The sequence below is a fragment of the Pelmatolapia mariae genome, linkage group LG3_W (genome assembly GCF_036321145.2).
Source record: "Pelmatolapia mariae isolate MD_Pm_ZW linkage group LG3_W, Pm_UMD_F_2, whole genome shotgun sequence".
Taxonomy (NCBI): Eukaryota; Metazoa; Chordata; class Actinopteri; order Cichliformes; family Cichlidae; genus Pelmatolapia; species Pelmatolapia mariae.
Genome location: NC_086229.1, coordinates 42208968 through 42230763, shown reverse-complemented (window position 1 = coordinate 42230763; position 21796 = coordinate 42208968). Strand labels below are relative to the sequence as shown.

Below are 21796 nucleotides of genomic sequence, written 5' to 3'. Positions count from 1 at the left end.
GTTGGTGAGAGAAGTAAAGCAGCACAGGGGACGAGAACATTTTGTGAACTGTGGTGTTTTATTGAAACAAAGGGAAGCGGGGCAGTTTACTTCTTCTTGGACACGCCGACGGTGCGACCACGACGGCCGGTGGTCTTGGTGTGCTGACCGCGCACACGCAGACTGCAGGGAGAGAGACGGAAACCAGGTTAGGACGTCTGTAACAATACAACTGAACAACATGTTTGATGATTTCATCTTAAAAAACAGAATTCATTTGTTTTTAAAGGTTTTAATCTGACCGACTGCTTCGTGCTGGAAACGTGTTTCAGTTTAAAGACAAACCTATAACCTCTCCACCATCAGGAAACTCAAACATCTGCTTCAGGAAAGTAAACAGGACATTTAACTGGTCTGTAAATCAGCAGGACAACAAACATCACAATGTTTGAGCCCATTATTAAAGTATATATTTTATTACAAGAGGGGTTAAAGGGGCAGACATCAGGGCTCTGAACTTAAATCTACAGATTCAATTCATGTTCCATTTTATCCCTGAAGTCTCCCACAAAGCTCAGATGTACTCCGGCCCCCACAGGACCAACACTCAGAGCGTTGGTGTAGAGGTCACCGCATCTATGCTCTACAGTCACACACTCATGAATTTAGCCTGTTAGTGTGGACGCACACCGAGGCTGCATCAGTGTTTCTGAGCTCACGGTTCAAGTTTTTCAGGACAGGCTCGCTCTGCAGACGTCCCGTTTACTCTCGAGTGTGACACAAACGTTCATGAAGCCTCTGAACTCTGCAGGACGTGTCCCGCTCACAGATCTGTGCAGACTCGGGTAAACGGAGGACGCGTCGATGCGGAGCCTTCTCACAGGAGTGCGAATGAATACGAGGACCGCGCTCTTACCCCCAGAAGTGCCTGAGACCACGGTGAGCCCTGATCTTCTTCAGCCTCTCCAGATCTTCTCTCAGCTTGTTATCCAGGCTGTTGGCGAGGACCTGAAATCAGACACAGGGATGGTCACGGGGTGCCTCCAACTAGCCCGTCCAATCAAATACTTTGGTGTGAACCTCGTTCAGGTTTGTGCCAAAAATCGATTTCATAATTTAGATTCTTGAAGAATGGAAGACAAAGCAGCAGCTGCCGGTCACCCACCTGGCTGTATTTGCCGTCCTTCACGTCCTTCTGCCTGTTGAGGAACCAGTCTGGGATTTTGTACTGGCGAGGATTCTGCATGATGGTCACCACCCGCTCAACCTGACAACCAAACAGCTCCGGTTACTACGCAAGGAAACTGAATATAGTGATCGACAGGAAAGGCCAGATCTAATGAAGCGTCTCCAACTCTGGGAAACAGACACCCGTCCTAAAATGTGACACCTGAGGAAACAACTGCTGCTTTACATCAAAGTCGGGACAAACTTCAAGTGAAGCAAAATGCTTAGAAATGCTCTGCAGACAGCAAAGTCCAATGAGCAGACACTTTCACCTGATGGTAACATTACGCCTCAGCTAAACCAATGATGTCCTCAATGATTACGTCACTCTGCACCCCTCTGTGACCGGAGGTGCTTCTTTACCCCCTAGTTTGTCTAAATGCATAAAATCTGGAGCGTTGCAGTGGCAGATACACACTCATACGGCGCGATGCGACCACCTTCTGCACAGGTGTGCCAACATTAACCTGCTGCTGGTAGCCACACTTTACTCCTCTGACTTGTGAGTACTGTTCTTCACAGAGTAAAGTGCCGTCTCTTTGCCTTCATGCAATAAAACGAGACACGCTGCTCTGAGGACGATTAAAATCTTTCTATAGTCAGATCGTCTCTGAGCCTCAGAGACCGGCCTGCAGAGGACCGACCCTCCAAACGCTTCACAAATCAATACCCGTGATACTTGTTGCACTGATTCAACGAGGCAACCATCACTCAAGCCCGAGTGACAAAATCTCCTGACAAGACGACAGCATCACAACTCGTCGTTTTCAGTCAAAGCTCTGAACAATCCTCACCTCCTCCTCAGTCAGCTCTCCGGCTCTCTTGTTCAGGTCGATGTCGGCTTTCCTCAGGACAACGTGGGCGTAACGTCTGCCAACACCCTGAGAAGAGAAAGTGTTAACAACACGCCGACAATCACAAAAAACAGCACAACTGATGTGAAGATGAAAAACAGCCAATTGGAACAAGCGGCACAGACTCAGGGAGGAGCTCACCTTGATGGCAGTGATGGCGAAGGCGATCTTCCTCCTGCCATCGATGTTCGTGTTCAGGACACGAAGAATGTGCTGGAACTTCTCAGGGATGACCAGAGACTGAGATGCAGAGGGAAAGTGAGTCGCACACAGCAACATGTATTTATTTTAAAGATCACGCAATAATACACATACATGTTACAAGCTTCACACTGTATGTATAACGTGTATGTTTATATGTTAACCTATGTATTTGCAAAGTGTGCTGGAGGTTCATGTGGATTTCTCTTAGTTTAGCCCCGTTAGCCCGAACAGATGGACTGCTGCGGCTCTGAACACCGTCAGGTTTGTTCAAACCCGCCAAAAAAAGAGCTCACGAGTACAACATCCCAGCAGTACTTCGACTATTTGAAATACTGTGTATTTACATCAGAGTACTTCCAGCTCTCGGCCAGGGGCGACCAACATGCTTAGCAAGGCTAAAGCCTGTTAGCTCTGAGGGCTAACCGCCTCAAACTATGACTGCTTCTTAAAGTTTAAAGCGGCACACAGGCTCCATCCACAGTTAGTTCCAGGAGCAGGAGCCGGGCATGTGGAGGCTTTATAACCGGGAGGAAAAAACGAAGTTAACTGTTGGGGCTCGTCAATACAGCTCCACTCACATCCCAAAGCAAACTGGGCTAAAATGTCAAATTACCCGCTATAAACCGACAATTCCGCACCAGCCCCATCACGTAGGCTGTGGAGGATTTATCGGATGTATAAATGTGACAAACAAGCGCGACTAAAGCTGGATGATCACGGATTTCTGAGATAGTTCAGTCTGCCAGAAAAGAAACTCACCATCTTGGAAGCAGGTTCCGTGCGAAGAGGAAGCCGTAAGGCTCTCGCGAGAGTTTGATTCCTTTCGCGAACGGAAGTTGGTACACCACTATCGAGTCGTCCGACTGGGAAAAAAACTGTGCTCAAAAGAAACAAGCAAATACGTGGCTTAACGCGGTTAGTTTCACGCGAAATAAATGTTTATTGAGTCCCGTTCATTTATCACCCACTGCACTTGATCGTGCTAATACCGCGCTCGTTTAAAAAACGGATATTTTAGCTAACTACGAGGTGGAACTTTAGATTTGTATTTTTCTCTGACGTTAGCGTATATTCGCCGCAATGGCGGAGGGAACCGCGACCACTGCTGGAGCTGGGCCCGATGTAAACACAGCTGGGAACCCGACAGAAGTCGCCATGGCGTATTTACAGGACGAGGTAAGATGTTCTTCTTCTGCGTGACGGCTGCGTTCAGTTTCACGGAGGGAATCACCGGTGAGCGCGAGCTTTTAGCTGCGTGAAGCTCAAAGAAGCTGTTAGCAGGTGGAATCATTCTACAGAGTGCTGATGCTGCTGGATGCTAATGGGAAGCACTGACTTCCTTAATGTGAGGAGGAAAAGGCGATTAATTTCAAGTAATCACGTCAGGTTTATCAATTGTCGCTCTGGTCCTGCATTAATAATCCCGATTATGGATGCTACTTTGTCTGTCACACAAATGAATGTGAGGTGGTGTGTGCAGCAGCTAGAAAACAGATGGTTATTCAATCAACTTCTCTCTGTGTAAAAACGCTCATCGGACATTTTATTAGGTACACCTTGATGTAACCGGGATGGACCTCTTTTTTCCTTCAGTCGGTTTAAGTCTTCACATTCAGCTGTTGGTAACCGAGATTTTGGTCCATGTTGACATGACATCATTATGACATCACCACAGAGTTGCTGCAGACTTGTCAGCTCCACCCATGATGAGAATCTCCCATTCTGGTATTTTAAAGAAATATTAAGCAACTTAACTAATAGGGCTGCCAACTCCCAGGAAAAAAAAAAAGGGAACCAGCCCCCGCCCTCTGCCTAGTGATGCTTAAATGATGTAATCGACTTTCATTTAATGCACATGTTTGAAAAAAAAAATGCACAGAAATCAACAATTTTTCTACAATCATTAAATAGATTCAACATCTTTCTTCAACAGAATTGCAGACTGCTTTTTCCCAAAGGAAAAAGTACTATAGCTTACTAGGATATATTAGAGTTAATAGTTACTATATGCAGTAATGGACTTCTATACATTTTACATCAGATGAAAACTTTGGTTGTAAGATTCAGATAATTATTTATTAAAAGCTCGACATGACAATTAGAAAGAAAAGTATGTCTTTGTGCCCCCCTTTCCATGTTAATGCCCTACCTGTCCCCCTGGCTAAACTTTGCTAGACCCGCCCCTGCACAGTTACCAGCTGTCAGCTACGTAGAAAAGGATCCTGGTGTAGAAAGTAATATTAAATACATTCTAACAACAGCTTATCAAGCCGATCAGCTGATCATTGATCAGTTTCATGATTGAAGTAGCAACAGGAGAGGGAGGGGGAGAGAATGAGAGGCAGTCGCTCCATATATCGGTTGTTAAGCTTAACGTGGGAATGCTTTACAAACATTCAGAGATGAACTTACACACTTGCTTTGCTTCTCTGGGATAACTTTCTCGAAAGCCAAATGCTCCACCAGACCGCCGACAGGTCTCGCACGCCACAGCTGCTCTATCATGTGACGCATGCTCCTCCGACGTGCTAAGGCTATGAGCTGAGTTACGCCATGTCGCAAGTTTTGTGAGGTGCTTTTGTGATATTTAATGGATCAGATTACATTTTTTATTTCTCTCCGATATCCGATCCAGTAATTTAGGACAGTATCGGACAGATATGTAATATCGGATCTCTAGTTTATACCAAATTCTGACTTCCAGAAACCTTCAAGAAATTGAGACTTCTCAGACCAGGAAATGTTTTTTCATCTTCTGTGTCCAGTATTGGTGAGTCTGTGTGAACTGTAGCCTCAGTTTCCTCCTCTTAGTTGACATGAGTGACACCAGCTGTGGTCTTCTGCTCCTGTAGCCCATTTGCTTATGCTGTTCCTTGGTTGTAAGTCAGGCTCAAAGCTGTCTGGCCGTTCTCCTCTGACCTCACAAAGACATTTTCCTCCAGTGAACTGCCGCGCGCTGAATATTTTCTCTTTTTCAGAGCTTCTGTGTAAACTCTGCAGATATTTATGTGGGACAATCCCGGCAGATCAGCAGTTTCTGAAACACTCAGCCCAACATCCTCACAGTCGCTTGGATCACCTTTCTTCCACATTCTGATGCTTAGTTTGAACTTCAGCAGGTCCATGTCCACAGGTTTACATGCACTGAGTTGCTGCCATGCAATTGGTTGATTAGATATTTGAGTTAAAGGACAGACAAACAGGTGTACCTAACAAAGTGGCCCGTAATTGTATGTTTTCTCATTGGTTGGAATAAATCCTGTTAATTATCACCACTGAAGACACACTGGTTGTGTTTCCCCCAGAAGACTGAAGCAGACATGGCTAACCTGAACCTGGGAGAGCTGGACATCACTACGGACGAGTTTATCCTGGATGAAGTGGACAGTAAGGAAAAGACTTCATATTAAAGCTCGGCTGAGGTGGCGCTTGTTACAGCTTCCTGGGTGATACTGGAGCTTCTCGGTGCTGCCTTGCTCAAAGGTTTCGCTTGTCACTAACTGTTGTTCCCTTTTGTCTGCTGCAGTTCACATTCAGGCCAACCTGGAAGACGACCTGGTGAAGGAAGCGCTCAAAACGGTGAGAACTGAAAGAGTCACGAGTCTAACAGATAGATAATATATGACACGTCCTCGGCTGATGTCCCGTCCTTCCTGTGTCTTGCTTCTTCTCGGTCTCCCTCAGTTGTGGTTTCTTTGCAGCAGTGATGTTGTTGGTTTGCTGCTGTGTGGAGGGGACACATCAGGCCAGGTGTTTTTCTTTCTCTGTGGGAGGATTTGGCCTGTTGGCTGTCAGTTTGTCAGCCTCATATCTCTGAGCCTGTGCAGCAGAGGGTGGGGACCATCCAGAGTGCTTTTGTAATTCAAATTCACACCTTCTGCTGTGATCTTGCTGTTCGACCGCTGTGTGCTGTAGTAGTTTGTTAGTCCACATCTCTGAGATGAACCTGTTCAGCTGAAAGATAACGTTTAGCCTCATGGCAGGTCAGCTGTGACAGTTAACGTCTGCTTTTGAAGCTGCGAGGAAGAAGACGACTCGACAGCCTCCGAGCTCCTCGGGGCAACAAAGAGTTAAACTGCTGCTTTTAATGTGAAGGGATTTGTTACTTTTCTTTTGAAAGGTACTATAAAATAATTGTTACCTCCACACTTCCTCTTTCAAAGCACAGATAAAACATTTCAGTTTCCTCCCGTCGGTTTTCAGGGTGTCGACCTCCGTCAGTACTCCAAACAGGTGGAGGCAGAGCTGCAGAGGATTGAACAAGCCTCCATCAAAGACTGTATCCTTCACAGTGTCACCTAATAATGTATAACCACACACTAACACCCGTCACTGATGATGTTTTCCTGAGCGCTCGTCCTGCAGATATCAAAGAGAGTCAGAACATCGCCCTGCTGCACAACCAGATCACTGCCTGTGACTCCATCCTGGAGGTGAGAGGACTGAGACAGACAGGCTTAAAAATAATCATGTGTGTGACATTTATACAAAATGTCCAGAAAACTCAGGTAACAGAGGGATGCTGGGACGGACTCTTGTGGATATTTGAGAATGATTCAAGTGTGAATGAGTCGAGACGTGTTTTGTTTCCCTGTCACATTTTCTGAGCTGAGTTCTCACAGAAGCGTCAGCAGAAGAACACGTCGTCACTGTGGAGCTGTGCAGAGGCGGGACAGATGTACCCGAGACACACGTTCCTGTCAGTTTGCACCCTTACTTCAGTTTTCTGCACACAAGCTTAAAGTAATAAAAGGCTTTAATAAAGGTGCTTTACGTCACAGTGTGCTCACTAAAAGCAGCACGGCTGCTGTGGTTACTCGGCCTCTCTGCATCTGAGTGGATTCTTTTCTGTCCTCAGTGCTGAGTTAAGTTTTTAGGTGGGTCCAGTTCAAGTGGGGAAATGAGAGGCGGGCACTTTTTCAAACCGTCATCGGAGCGCTGTCCTCTTCCTGGTGTTAAAGCAGATTCAGTCTAACCTCACGGCTGTGTGTCTCTCAGCGTATGGAGGGCATGCTGAGCGGCTTCCAGAGCGACCTGTCCTCCATCAGCAGTGAGATCCAGACCCTGCAGCAGCAGTCGGTCAGCATGAACGTGCGGCTGAAGAACCGGCAGGCCGTGCGCAGCCACCTCAGCCAGCTGGTGGACGAGCTGGTGGTGCCCGGAGCCATGATCTCGTAGGTTTGACGGCTGTCGCTGCACTCAGTTTGCAGAGACCTCAGAATTGTTCCTGATGGATTAACCAGCCATCAGTGGTTTGTGGTGATTGCATGACTTATCTGCTGGTCGTGTGTGTTGGCAGCACCATCCTGGACAGTCCTGTGACGGAGCAGGAGTTTCTGGAGCAGCTCCACGAGCTCAACACTAAGATCAACTTTGCCAAAGAGCTGAGCTTCAGAGAGACGCTGGCCTGCTCCGACATCCAGGACATCGTCGACCGCCTCAAACTCAAGGTGAGAGACGGGCGGGAGGTGCCCGAGGAGGAAAGTTCCCGACTCTTTGGAATCACGTTTACAGTCCATAACAAACAGGAAATGAGGGAAAATCCTCATTAATAAGTCAGAGATCCTGCTGAGCTGCTCTCCTGAGGTGTTTCAGGGCAGAGCGCTTAATGTACCCGCGCCACACGAAGGCGTTTAACTCATTCCTCTGTCTAGTAATCAGGTTTTATATCTTTGTGATTATATCCACACACTTTGTTCCCCTCAGGCGGTGTCAAAGATCAGAGAGTTCATTCTTCAGAAGATTTACTCCTTCAGGAAACCGATGACCAACTACCAGATCCCACAGAACACTCTGCTGAAGTACCGGTGAGCACAGCTGAGCTTCAGCACATTTCTGACATAAATATGAGCGTTTGGGTCCACTCACAGGTAAAGCAGCGAGTCTGCATCACACTGAACCTGCAGACGTCTTTTCTTTGTTGCTTCTGTCCATTTAAAGAGCAAGAAGTCCATTTTTACACTCGAGTAACTGAAACGTCTTTAAAAACACTTGTTTCTGTTACGCGTCTCGTTTGTCACATGACGGAGAATCCTGAGCGCTCCGCATCGTTCGCTGATCCAGGTGAGGTCTGTGCAGACTCCTCTGTTCTCCGCTCAGGTGTATTCATCTGTTTCCCACCACTACACTTAGTAAATCTGTTTAAATTCTGTTATTTTTTAATTGATTTTAATTATTCGATATGTTAGACTGTTAATAAATCTGTGCACACGTCTGCATTAGTTTTTTATTTGAGGTGAGGTTTTAAACTTAAAGGTGGACGTAGTCATGGCGACATCACTCGCTGACATCACGTTTCCACCTTCTGTTTCCTGACCTGGAAGCTCCACCCATCTTTTTACCATCTGTTTGTTATTTTTTTTGTTGTGTTGAACTTGTTTTTAATTGTGCGTTAGAAATAACTCGACACATTTTCGTCATTGTGTCGAGTTATTTCTCGACACAATGACGATCGTGGCTCAAGAGTTGGGAGTTCGCCTTGTAATCGGAAGGTTGCCGGTTCGAGCCCCGGCTTGGACAGTCTCAGTCGTTGTGTCCTTGGGCAAGACACTTCACCCGTTGCCTACTGGTGGTGGTCAGAGGGCCCGGTGGCGCCAGTGTCCGGCAGCCTCGCCTCTGTCAGTGCGCCCCAGGGTGGCTGTGGCTGCAACGTAGCTTGCCATCACCAGTGTGTGAATGTGTGTGTGAATGGGTGGATGACTGGATATGTAAAGCACTTTGGGGTCCTTAGGGACTAGTAAAGCGCTATATAAATACAGGCCATTTACCATTTACCATTCTGACCTAAACTTTGAAAAGTGAACATGCTGATCGATGCTGTCGTTGTTTTCACTGCAGGTTCTTCTACCAGTTCCTTCTGGCCAATGAGAGAACGGTCGCCAAGGAGATCAGAGACGAGTACGTGGACACCATGAGCAAGATTTACTACAGTTACTTCAAGTCGTACAGCGGCAGGCTGCTCAAAGTGCAGGTGGGTGAGCAGCGGGGTCACGCCCTCGCTGCGTTTGTGTCGATGCGGCTGCACGCCGTCTTCGTGTGGATAACAGCTGATGTTTGTGTGTCCCGCAGTACGAGGAGGTGGCAGACAAAGACGACCTGATGGGAGTCGAGGACACAGCCAAGAAAGATATCCTTCACGGTCTGTGGTTTGTGTCACGCCTGCTCACCGTGTGCGCTGCGCTCGGGCGCTCTGCCTGCTTCACATTTTCAGATTGTTTGAAGCTCCTTGACTCGCGGCCGCAGGTTTCTTCTCCAAACCGTCTCTGAAGAGCAGGAACACCATCTTCACTCTGGGCCAGAGGGGGGCCATCCTGAGCCCGGCCGAGCTGGAGGGGCCCATCCTGGTCCCGCACACGGCTCAGAGAGGAGACAGCAGGGTGAGAGACGGAGCCGTCACAGACCGAGCCGCTCAACCCAAACGCGTTCTGCAGATCTGCCATTTACAAGAAAATAAAATTCTCAGTGACCAAACCAGCGTCTGTAACACGAGACACGCCCCCTTCAGGACAAACAGGATGCACGTCCTCACTTTTAATGAGATGTGAATAATTTTAGGATCCAGTTTAAATTACAGCTGAGCTGAGCTCTGTTGCTCAGCGCTGACATCTTGTGGCAGATTAAGAGATGTTTAATTTTCACTGCTGGGAAAGTTTGGGAGCAGTGACCTCGTCATAGACAAAGATGGAAACAGCTGCAGAGGTCTGCAGTCTTTGTAGTCACCTGAAGGGGACGACAGCTCAGGGGCGTGTCCTCTGTAATTGACAAGTCATTGCCGTAGAAACGTGTAGTTTTTGTTGTTGTGCTCAGCAAATTGTGTTTCAGACTCCAAGATGGTGACAGTCACGCCGCTGAACACGAGACTTCACAAACTAATGAGTGACATCACAGCGCGTCCATCGTTTATCTACAGTCTGTGGAGCCGATCGGTGCCACAGAGGTCGTCTGAGGTCTAACTCTCCCTCTCTCTCACAGTATCCCTATGAGACGCTGTTTCGCAGCCAGCACTACGCTCTGCTCGACAACGGCTGCAGAGAATACCTCTTCCTGTCTGACTTCTTCATGGTGGCTGGAAACTCCGCCCTCGACCTCTTCAACAGCATCATGGGAAAGACTCTCAGCATGTTCCTGGTGAGAACCCCGCCTCCTGTCAGAGCTGCAGGCTTTCCTCTCCAGCAGAAACGTTTCTTTGGTCAATTCAAACCACATTTATTACCTGACTTCATCATAAACAAATATCAGACTTTGGATCATGAGCAGCGTGTTATGTTTTGCTATCACAGATATTCAAAGCAGTGATGTAACAGGACGCGCTGCGTATAAACAGCTGTGTTCTCCGTGAGTTTGTCACCAAGCAGAATCCTCGTGTGATAAACTAAACACATGTTCAGCAGAGAGGAGGGAAATGTTGAGTTTTACTCTGCAATCTGCAAACGTCTCAGTCCTGGAAAGAGTTTACAGTGATGTTTTTAAGTGGAGCCACGGTGTTACTGAAGATGCTGCTGTTCCTGTAGGTAACACTTCTGGGGGTCAGAGTTCAGGTTACATGAAACCAAACTTAAAGTCATAAAAACCAAAAAAGCTCCTGAGCGACAGTCGTGCAGCGTGTGGTCGCAGCGTGTGTCAGCCCGCTCTCTGTCTCCTCCTGCAGAAGAGCATGTCCACCTACGTGTCCGACTGCTACGACAGCATCGCCGTCTTCCTCTGCATCCACATCATCCTCCGGTTCAGAGCCATCACGGCCAAGAGGAGCATCCCAGCTCTCGACAAGTCAGTCTCCTCTGTTCCTGTAGTGTTGCTGTACTCTGACTCTTTCAGTGTCTCCACCTCCTCCTGAACACACCATCTCCTGTTTAGCTCGTGGTTACGTCAGCTGGTGTCACGCGGCTGTTTGCTGCTGGGCGGCGTACAGACGCTTCCTCTGCAGAGAGGGAGGTGTTCAGATTGATGGAGGCTGATGGTGTTGGTGCTGTTTGTCAGGTACTGGGAGGCGGTGCTGGAGCTGCTGTGGCCGAGGTTTGAGCTCATTCTGGAGATGAACATCAGCAGCATCAGAAACACAGACCCTCAGAAACTGGGAGTGCTGGACACCAGACCGCACTACGTACGTACACACACTGCACATCCTACAGCACTGTGTTTGCTGCACACTCCACTCACACAGCTCTGTGTGTGTGTGTGTGTGTGTGTGTGTGTGTGTGGTTTCAGATCACTCGCCGTTACGCAGAGTTCTCCTCAGCCATCGTCAGCATCAACCAGACGTTCCCCAACGAGAGGACCAACGCTCTGTTGGGACAGCTGCAGGTAACACACACACACAGACACACACAGACACACGCACAGACAGAGACACACACACACACACACACACACACACACACACACACACACACAGACAGACAGACAGACACACAGACACACACAGACACAGACACACACAGACAGACACACACAGACACGCACAGACACACACAGACAGACACACACAAAAGCACACACGCGCACACACACACAAAAGCACACACACACAGACAGACACGCACAGACACACACAGACAGACACGCACAGACACACACACACACACATAAACAGACACACACAGACAGACACACAAAGACAGACACACACAGACACACACACACACACACACACACACACACAAACAGACACACACACAGACAAACAGACACACAGACAAACAGACACAGACACACACACAAACAGACACACACAGACACACACACAGACACACACACACACACACAAACACACACACACAGACACACACACACAAACACACACACACAGACACACACAAACAGACACACAGACACACACACACACAGACAGACAGACACACAGACAGACACACACAGACAGACACACACAGACAGACAGACACACAGACAGACACACACAGACAGACAGACAGACACACAGACACACAGACAGACACACACAGAGACAGACAGACTGAATTTGTGTTCAGTGATTTGTTGTGATTCTGTTTCCAGATCGAGGTTGAAAACTTCGTGCTGAAGATGGCGGCAGAGTTCCCGTCGAGGAGAGATCAGCTCATCTTCCTCATCAACAACTACGACATGATGCTCAGCGTCCTCATGGTGAGCGCCACAACCGTCAACAACACGACACTCCCCTCAGGATCTGTGCTGATGTGGGGAAAATATTCTGTTTATGGAAAAGAAAAGTTGGATTTCTGTGGCTGATGGTGCTACTGGTGTTTCTCTGCTGTGTCCAGGAGAGGGCAGCAGACGACAGTAAAGAGGTGGAAGGCTTCCAGCAGCTGCTGCTGGCTAGAACTCAGGTAAATATAAACATCATCATCACCGTGGATCACTCTGCTGTTTCACTCAGGTTTCTGATGTCATGGTTATTTCAGAAGGCTTTCATATTTCTATTCGGCAAGTAATAACTTTGAATAGTTGAATAGTTTTATGTCCCTTTTGTTTAAAGTGTGTGTGTGTGTGTGTGTGTGTTTCCTTTGGAAGCATCTTGTGAACACTGGCATTGCTGTATAATAATTCAGTTTGGCTGCTGACAGAGGAAGTACGAAGCACGTTACGAAGTCTGTGAGGGTGGAGCAGACGACACTGTGATGTGTAGCCAGAGTGGAGAGATGAGCATGCAGGTAGCAGAGGTAGAGAAGGTGGATGAGTTTAAATACCTGGGTTCAACTTTCCAAAGAAAGACAAAGAACAGAGTGCAGGTAGGGTGGAGCGGGTGGAGACGAGTGACAGAACGAGAGCAGCAAGGGTGAGAGACTGTTTAAAGATGGTGGTGAGACCTGCTGTGGGGATTTGGAGACGGTGGAGGCCGGGCTGAAGATATTCAGATGTTCACTGAGAGTGAGAACGATGGAGATGAGTCCATCAGAGGGACTGAGCATCTGAGCATGTGCAGAGGAGGGAGGGTGGATATGATGGAGCTGCCAGGCAGGAGGAGACGAGGAGGACCTCAGAGGATGTAGTGAAGGAGGACATGCAGAGGGTTGGAGGTGGAGGCAGCAGGTGATCTGCTGTGGTGAAACGACTATTTTCACACTTTATAAACTTGTTACAGTTTTAGTCAGCGTGCACTTGGACGCTGTTTTAAGCTTTGAAAAGTACTTTTACTAGATTTCTAGGTAACTTTGTAACACTTTAGTTCCTGATCCTGTCGTCTTCCTCCTCTCGTCCTCTGCAGGAGTTCATCGAGGAGATTCTCTCTCCACCTTTCGGAGGGATGATCGCCTTTGTGAAGGAGGCCGAGGCGCTGATGGAGAAAGGGCAGCTGGACCGGCTGAAGAACGAAGAAGGTGAGAAAATATCTTTACCTTTGCTGTGAAGGTTCAGGTGTTACCTGTGACAAGGTGTGCTTTGCCCTGCTGTGTTTGAAAGAGGATGTGAGGAAAGCTCTCGTCTGATTGGCCAATTCCTCTCTGTCTGTTATTTCTACAAATGTGGGCAGTTAGCTCACCATGATGTCAGAATCTAAAACGATGATGTGACCAGATTAGATTCAGGATTAAATCGAGCTGTTATTAATTTGCTCGTCGTTTCTGCATCACCTCCTACGTCTGCTGCTGTCACCAAACATGAAGCTTTCTGGGACGTACCTCTGAGCTGCAGGCGGCTTCGTTTAGTTCAACTTCCTGCATACCTGCACCACAGGTGTTTTCCACCCTGAGCTCTGAATCTGTGACACGTTTAGAGGAAGTCCCAGCCCGCCCTGTGTGTTTCATGTTTCTGTGAATATAAAGAGTCGCTCAGTTGGTTGTGTCTGAGCGGCAGAGCGAGCGTGCTTCTCTCACCTCAGCCTTTGGTTTTGTTTTCCAGAGTAACCAGCAGCTTTATTTCTCTTTCAGTCTTTGTGCTTTCGTGTCAGTCAGAGTCAGGTTCCCACTTCCTGTTCACCACGTCGTGTGTGCTCGCTGTGTTTCTTTGTTTTGTTTGACCAGCATGTTTAACAGGAAGCTGACCCCAGCAACATGATGGCGAGGAAACCGAGAGTCAGCATGCACACTGAAACTGAAACTTAACGTGTGTGTGTGTGTCTGTGTGTGTGCAGCTCGAATCACTCAGCTGGTTCGGGGGTTTTCCAGCACATGGAAACAGTCGGTGGAGGCGATGAGTCAGGACGTCATGAGGTCCTTCACCAACTTCAAAAATGGAACCAGCATCATCCAGGTGAGCCGGGCGGCAGGTGTGCCACACAGCCTCTGTGGGCTAACTGTGCTGTGACACCAGGTTTCCAAAGGGTCACAAAGGGACAAAAACATACAAACTGGCTACAAAGTGACACAAAATTTAAAACAAAGATTTAAAACGACGACAAAAACGACACAAAATGTCCAAAAAAGGGAGAAAATGTCTCCAAACGAATGCAAAACAGTGAGACAGTGAAGAAAATGGTCAGAAAAGTATAAAATAACCTGCAGAGGCGTGTGAGAGTGAAACGAGACACACTAAACAATGTTAAAGGACATTAAACTGAGAACAAAACATGCACATTTTCATATTTGAGAAGCAGAAATCAGTGAATAAAAAACTGGAACAATGAGCGCGATGTTTGTAAACATGAATGTGTCTCACTGCACAGTCACAGCAACATCAGTGCTGGAGTGGATCAGCCTGAGGGACACGCTGAGAGGCAGCGATGGGCACAGCTGTGACACGTTATCATAAGTTTACAGTTCATTTTAATCTTTTTGTCTCGTTGACCTTGAACACCAGCGGGATGCACGACCAGCACAGCCGGGCTCTAATTCGCCGGCTCTCTGCTTCAGGCTCTGAGCGCGCTCACATTAATAAGAGGATGTGACGCCTGCTTCAGACACAGTGGGAACACAAACCTGTGGTTCTAGTTCAGCTTCACAAGCTGCTTGTTTTTTCTTCCAGCAGAGAAGAAACACGCTGTAAAGAATCGGTTTGAACTTCAGCTTATGTGTTTAGTTTTACTAACGTGAGTCACATCCTCCTCCCGCAGGGCGCCCTGACGCAGCTCATCCAGTACTACCACGGCTTCCACAAAGTCCTGAACCAGCCCACGTTCCGCAGCCTGGCCGTCCGCTCCGAGCTCATCAACCTCCACCACCTCATGGTGGAGGTCAAGAAGCACAAACCCAACTTCTAACGGGATGTCGGGGTCGGGGTCAGAGAGCCGGCGAACGCACCGACGCTCCTGCGGGTGGAGGTGACAGTTCTCTGCAGCCGACCGCTGCTTCATCTTCTTTTCTGTGAAGTTTGCAGAGCGTTAAGAAAGACTTTTGTCTCCAGATGAAGGAGCCGAGTCACAGGTCAGAGGAGGAGAGGGAATTTTAATTCCATGACTTTAAAAACTGTGAAGAAACCAGTGAACCACGGACGCTCTCGGCCACTTTGTCACTGTCAGGGAAACGTTTGGCCCTCCTGGCTCTACAGTGACTGTGGGTGTGTGCAGGGTTTTTTGGCTTCTGTTACAGGCAACAGCAAAAACTTCCAATTCAATGCTAATTCAACCTAATGTAAATGAATGTCTAATAATCACGTGAATGAAGAATAAAACTGGAGTAAAAGCAGTAGAAATGATCCCTGATAGAAGCGATGAAGGCTGTGCAGCTTTCAGTGAGCAGTAACTGAGCTTCAGTCAGCTGTTTGTGAGACGATCAATAATCTATCAGCTGTTTTGATTGGTTCCTTTGATTAGCAACGCTGCTCTAATCAGATGGGAGAACGTCTGTGGAACATGTTACTGAGACTGACGCTGAAAGGACAAAACGTTTGTTCAGCAGGTCCAGTGTTTAGACTCGAACCATCTGACTCCACCCACCGTCTGTCTGTGTGGCTCCGCCCACCAGCTTCATTATAAAAACTATAGTTAAACTAGATTAGCAGGTCTGCTTAGTTCAACCTCCAGCCAGTGTGGAGCTGTGAAAAACTGCAGTTCCTCCCACGACCACCACAGGCCGACTCCCAGCAGTGAGCACCGTGTTACAGGTTTACAAAACTGTATTTTATAACTCACCTGTTTAAACTCTAATTGATTAGGGGCGTGGCCTCTTTGACTGACTGGACCTCTGGACCGTGTCTGGGCCGTCGGCCTTCTGGACCAATGAGGTTATCGTGCTCACAGGCGTCCAAGAAGTCTGAGCTCCAGATCTGCTGAGTGAAACTCTAAGATTTTCAGATTGAATGTTATTGATCACTAATCTGCAGCTACCTGTGTGCTGTGGCTCCATGCTTTTATCCAACAATCATATTTAAGCTTCGTCACATGATCCCACTCCATCATCCATCTTTCATCTATATACTGATCTCGTTATATACTGTACAATCTGGGGAATGGTGCGGTTTTATGGGAACTATTTACAGCGGCGGATGAATCCACATGTGGTTCTCTGACCGTGTGGGAGCAGGAGAGTGTTTTAATAGATTTGTTGGTGAGGAGATGAGGATCCTCCTGCAGACAGTGTGTTGGTGCTGTCGTGTTACTGATGTGAATCTGTGAAGTCTAACAATGAGAGTGCAACACCAGTCTGTCTGCGTGCTTTATTTATTGTTGTTATTCATCTCACAAAGATCATTGTAATAATTTAAATGATTATAGTTCACTATGGAAAGCAGTCTGAATGTCACCAACACCACAACACAGCAAATATCACAGCGTCCTCAAACGCACCACGGTGTGACTAGACTGATAACTGAAGCTCTCGGACATCGTTTGATTATATGTAACTACGTCTGACTGGACACAGAATCAAAGACTGTTTAAAGCTACGACCCAAAGCTACAGCAGGACAACAAATCTGATCAACCACATCGATAAAGGCTTCCTGTGAAGCTCATCGAGGCCTTTCTAAGTGCAGAGATGTCCTGGAAGTGACGAGAAAAGGCAAAAGAAGATTAAAATAACTTTAAGTGTTTTTTAGTGGATAACAATGAGGCTGGACGAAGCTCATCACACCACAGACGCCTCTGAGCCCGAAACACCAGCTGATGTGTTCATCCACAGCGGGCGGCGTCTTTGGCGCCATGGTCGTGTTGGACACGGGGCAACGAGCGATTAAAAAAAGATCGTTTTGTTGCAAATGTAACGTTTCCAGAAACACTCGAGTTTTATTCTGAACTTAATACTTTCATTGAAATTCTTTTCATCTTCTCTGGATTTATCTGACCGTTTGATCTGCAGTGGCTCCGCCCTTTGTGCTTAGACAGTCTTCACACGTAGATGAATCTGACAGTGGTTTTTGTCCATTTAATACATTTAACAAAACATATTTTACATGTTACATATATATATATATATATATCTTTACATTCTTAACTGTTGAAATCCTCGGCCGGAGCAGTCACTTCCTCATAAGGCACCATTTCCAAAAGGTTAATGAGCTGCTGACGTGCTCCACCCTCCGTCATCACACTTTGTCTCATTCATTTACCTCTTTATCACGGTGACACCCCCCCCCAATAAACTCTGACCCCTGGGCAGTGCTGATTTCCCACGGTCAGTGAAGGAGACCCAAACATAAACGTTTCAGGTCATTTTCTGCTCGTCTTCTGAGTGTTTTAGAGCTCCGATGACTTTACAGTCTGGATCAGACTCTGCTATGTGGTGGTGCTTTCATTATTAACGGGATCTGTAGATGCAGACGTTCACACTGAGCTGTTTGACTGTTTTGTGCTGAAACAGGTCAGAGTTTCTGATTCATTGATATGTTGTTTTGAATCTTTCACTCGTTTGCTTGGAAAGTGACTGAAACTGTTCCATCTGTGTCTCTGTTGGATCGGCAGTGGTTTCCGTGGTGACGAGGTTCGGTGCTTCTCTAGAACAGAGGTGATCACTCCACTGCAGGGGTCTCCATGATAAAATAAAGAGCTAAAAAGGCAAAGAGTCATGATGGAGGAGGATTTTCTCAACTCTGGCAACCTAAAAGGTGCCTTTTATAAATGATGCCTTATCAGGATCGGAGCGCGGCTTATTTAGAGGTGAACAAACAGAGGCAGGCTGCAGGTTTCCATCCATCGTAGTGTCAATCTACACGATCTGACTTCACATCTAAGAACAAACCTCCTGCGTCGCAGTCTGAGCCGCGGCTGCGTTTCTAAGAAGCCGGCCGATGATTGAGGGTCACAAGAAAAAATGAACACACTCGTCTTTTCTTGTCACACTCATTTTGAACACCGGGCACTGCACGCGCACACACACACACACACACACACACACACACACACGGCTCAGTTTAGATTCACAGCTCTCAAACTGGTGAACTGTCACCATCTGCTGGCTGTAATGTGCAGGAGTCACGTGTGCAGCTCGTACAGACGAGACTCAGAGAAGCTGAAGAGTCTGGAAACTCAGGACGAGAACCGCCAGGGTGAGAAGAGCTGAACAGCTGCTTTTGGCAGCAACATCTGGAAAGACATCAAAGTGAGAACACAGAGGCTTTTTTTATTTAATGTCCTTAAAAATCACTCTTCAGATGCAGACCCTGTTTCATGGGCACCATGCAGCTGCTTTCCTCACCTGTGGGAAAGTATTCCAGCTTCTCCTGGACTCTCCGGTCAGGACGGGCTGTGGGACAGACAGGTACATGTGATGATGATGCACATGATGGTTCCAGTAAAAGCACAGGTTAAGCTGCTTCAGTTATTCTATGTCGTCAGCGCGACTCTGTTGGACGCTCGGGGCTCAACTTTCTCTATTTCTGCTTCTTCAGCAGAAACGCCGACGCGGTCCAAAAAAACCATTTCCTGTTTTAAGTTTGTAATTGAATTCTCTGTTTTCGGCGAACTGGAGCGTTCCCACGCTTCAGTGTCGAGGGCTGTTAATCGTAGACGACGCTGGTGCTCAGATTCACCGTGTGGACAAACAAGCGTTTCAGCCCTGTGGCGTTCACACACAAGAACTTCACGGTTTGAGTTTCCACGGCCGAGCAGCTGCTGTCAGAGTTTTTTTGTCCACAGGGCGTGCACTCAGCGACTCTCAGGAGTACAACCTGCAGTACTAACTCATTTAAAGTAATCTAGGTAATCCTATTTAAGATCATTCGATAGGCTCACCATCCACAGAGAGCTGCACGGTGCTGACGGCGAGGCCATGTTGGTCCAGGACTTTGTAGATTCCTTCATCTGATGGTTTTAACCTCTTCACCGTCAGCTGCTCCAGCAGCAGGTGTTTCTCCAGGCGCTGACTGTTGTTATCGCCCCTCATCCACAGGTCCGACCACTCCGAGCCGTTTCTGTGGAGAATGTAAATGCTGTCAGAACAAAAACGCTGCGTCGTCCTCAGAGTTCACAAGAAATAGCAACGCGATCAGTCTGCCCACCGAGCCACAAACGTCTGCCTCCCTGTAAGAAGATGAGCCGGAGCAATCTGACAAGAAAGCTCCCCCACCCCCGCCCTCCCCTTGCATCCTGCATGCTCCGTGCAGCAGCACATCTGTGGGTTTATCCCAAAATGAAATCTGTTTCTGCTTTGCACGAATCATTTTCCCCAAACGCCACATTCTGTCTCTGTCAGCACAAATTACAGGATGAGTCAGAGCAGCCAGTAGCCTTTGATTCGAGACACAAACTGTCGTTTTATTAAGCAGTAGGCGAGCTTTTACGTCAGCGGGGGAAATAAAGAGCTGAGGGGAGGACGCGTGAGGGTGGGAGATGATAAAAAAGACAAAACAAAACCAACAAATCCACCACCAGCGTCTCCACCTGTCAGCAGGTGAGCAGCTCACCTGGCCTGGAAGACCACTCTGACAGAGTGACGGGTGTAGAGCTGCAGGACCATGTCCTCGCCCGGCTGATGGAACTGATAGGATTTATGATCTGAAACAAAAGAGTCATCAATAAACAGATGAAATATTCCAGGAACGACAGCAGAAGGAGACTGTCGAGACTCCAAGGAGACGATGTGAAACACTAACCGCTCACAAGCAGCCTGACGCCCTGAATGAAGACCCGAGTCCTTTTGGACCTCTTTCCGTCCACCACCATGAAGCTGTCGTAGCGCCCTGTGTCTCCGAGCTGAACGTCGCTGATGATCAGGGAACAATTCCCCGACCCCAGCTTCTCCTCGGGCACCCTCACCCGGCCCTCGAACTCCGGCGCCTGCCACTTCTCGTTCCCGCGCTGTTCGAACACCGTGTCGGACGGGGTCACCCACTGGACGTGGCAGACGGGCAGAGCCGCCTCACCCAGGTGGGACTTCCAGCTGCAGGGAAGGATCGCCTGGTCCCCCGCCATGTAGGAGATGGACAGCATGGCGGAGGAAAGAGAAGAGGAGTCTGCAGAAAGAAACACAGTAAGAACATCCTCGTGAACACGGATGTGCATCTTTTTTATACAGTCTGTGGGATTGACCAGTTCTGACCTCAGAGAGTGACGCTGATACTCACCAACTAAAGCTCCAGTCTGGAGACACTGTATGAGTATGAAAAACCTAAAAAAACACAAGAAAATACATCATAACGGGGTTAGACGATGAGCTTAGTCATGAGGCTCTCTTTATTCACATTAAATGCTCATTAGAGACACATTAGAGACATGAGAAGTCCACATGCCATACACTTCCTATAACGCCTGTAATGTGGAATCTGTCCAGCCAGCTGTTTGCACCTGTCCTGTGTGTGAGCTGCAGTGACACCTGAAACTTAACTCTGACCGGCGCTCAGAAACGAAACTCAGCTTCCACATGATCGGATCACGTGACCAGGCAAAGTTTCATTTCTACCCACGGACTCGTTTCCTCAGTAACGAAACTGCCATGCGCAGCGATCTCCCTGCAGGTCCCGCCCTGCAGGTCCGCAGCAGGCATTCACACAGCATCATCATCATTAATGATAATAATAATAATAATAATATTAATAATCATATTTTTATGGTTATTTCTCCTGCAGAATGCCCCTTAAACGCAGTCTGAATTCACTCATGCTTTCATATCTGAATAACAACATGTTTAGATATTACCCTGCATGTTTGCTGAATAAAAATTAAATAAAATAAATAATAAAATAAACAGGAGCAGCTGTTGCTCAGACCGGAAGTGCAGTGTGTCGTACCGGAGCCGCTCGGTGACCGTTTTCATGATGTCCGCTTCGTGGAAACTCTGTTCAGTCTTCTTCTGCGTCCCCCGCGTGCGGTTTCTCCACTCTGTTTACTCTCGGGTCCTCTGACGGCTTATCAACCCAGCGCGTGCGTTTCGATTTCCTGCGATAACCTGTCAAAATAAAAGCACGGAATCCAATTCGGTGCCGAGTGCTGTTCATCATCATCATCATTATTATAGCATTCTTGCTTGTAGTTCACATTTTGTGAAAAACGTTGTAAAAAAGCGGAGAAAAGAAGATTATCTGATTCATATTATCACTGGGCTTTTATTTTGAAGCAAACGTAAGGCTCACAGTGCAGCTGTGGCGCGCAGCTCTGCAGAAACGAAACTTACCGGCTCAGCTGAGCGGAGCGCGTGAAGCTGCTGACGCCTCGGTGTGAGTTCGCGGGAACAGCGCGTGCCTTCCGTTTGACGCTCCAGCAGAAATGTTGGTGGTCTCTGCTGCTGCTCAGTC

The 21796-nt window shown here is 47.7% G+C and overlaps 3 protein-coding genes across 3 annotated transcripts; 1 reads left to right on the top strand and 2 right to left on the bottom strand.

Annotated features, from left to right (window-relative positions):
- Positions 1-39: 39 nt before the first annotated feature.
- Positions 40-3114, bottom strand: LOC134624458 (small ribosomal subunit protein uS13). Its single transcript, XM_063469424.1, has 6 exons — positions 3024-3114; positions 2202-2300; positions 2001-2087; positions 1145-1246; positions 896-987; positions 40-162 (listed from the first exon to the last, which is right to left on the bottom strand). Exons 1-6 carry the CDS (start codon positions 3024-3026, stop codon positions 87-89), a joined length of 459 nt encoding a protein of 152 aa, XP_063325494.1. The 5' UTR covers positions 3027-3114; the 3' UTR covers positions 40-86.
- A 32-nt stretch (positions 3115-3146) lies between these two features.
- On the top strand, positions 3147-16772 carry LOC134624452 (vacuolar protein sorting-associated protein 52 homolog). The gene is made up of 20 exons (XM_063469415.1): positions 3147-3440; positions 5570-5651; positions 5791-5843; positions 6468-6543; positions 6630-6697; positions 7263-7438; positions 7564-7714; positions 7971-8071; positions 9102-9234; positions 9333-9390; positions 9507-9640; positions 10236-10391; positions 10912-11030; positions 11241-11364; positions 11469-11564; positions 12276-12383; positions 12521-12586; positions 13465-13576; positions 14329-14447; positions 15247-16772. The coding sequence occupies exons 1-20, from the start codon at positions 3345-3347 to the stop codon at positions 15391-15393; spliced, it is 2175 nt and encodes a 724-aa protein (XP_063325485.1). The 5' UTR covers positions 3147-3344; the 3' UTR covers positions 15394-16772.
- Positions 16773-16869: 97 nt separating this feature from the next.
- Positions 16870-21786, bottom strand: LOC134624456 (uncharacterized). Its single transcript, XM_063469421.1, has 8 exons — positions 21676-21786; positions 21293-21450; positions 20630-20673; positions 20159-20518; positions 19970-20060; positions 19299-19477; positions 18763-18810; positions 16870-18650 (listed from the first exon to the last, which is right to left on the bottom strand). Exons 2-8 carry the CDS (start codon positions 21316-21318, stop codon positions 18568-18570), a joined length of 831 nt encoding a protein of 276 aa, XP_063325491.1. The 5' UTR covers positions 21319-21450; positions 21676-21786; the 3' UTR covers positions 16870-18567.
- Between the last annotated feature and the right edge of the window lie 10 nt (positions 21787-21796).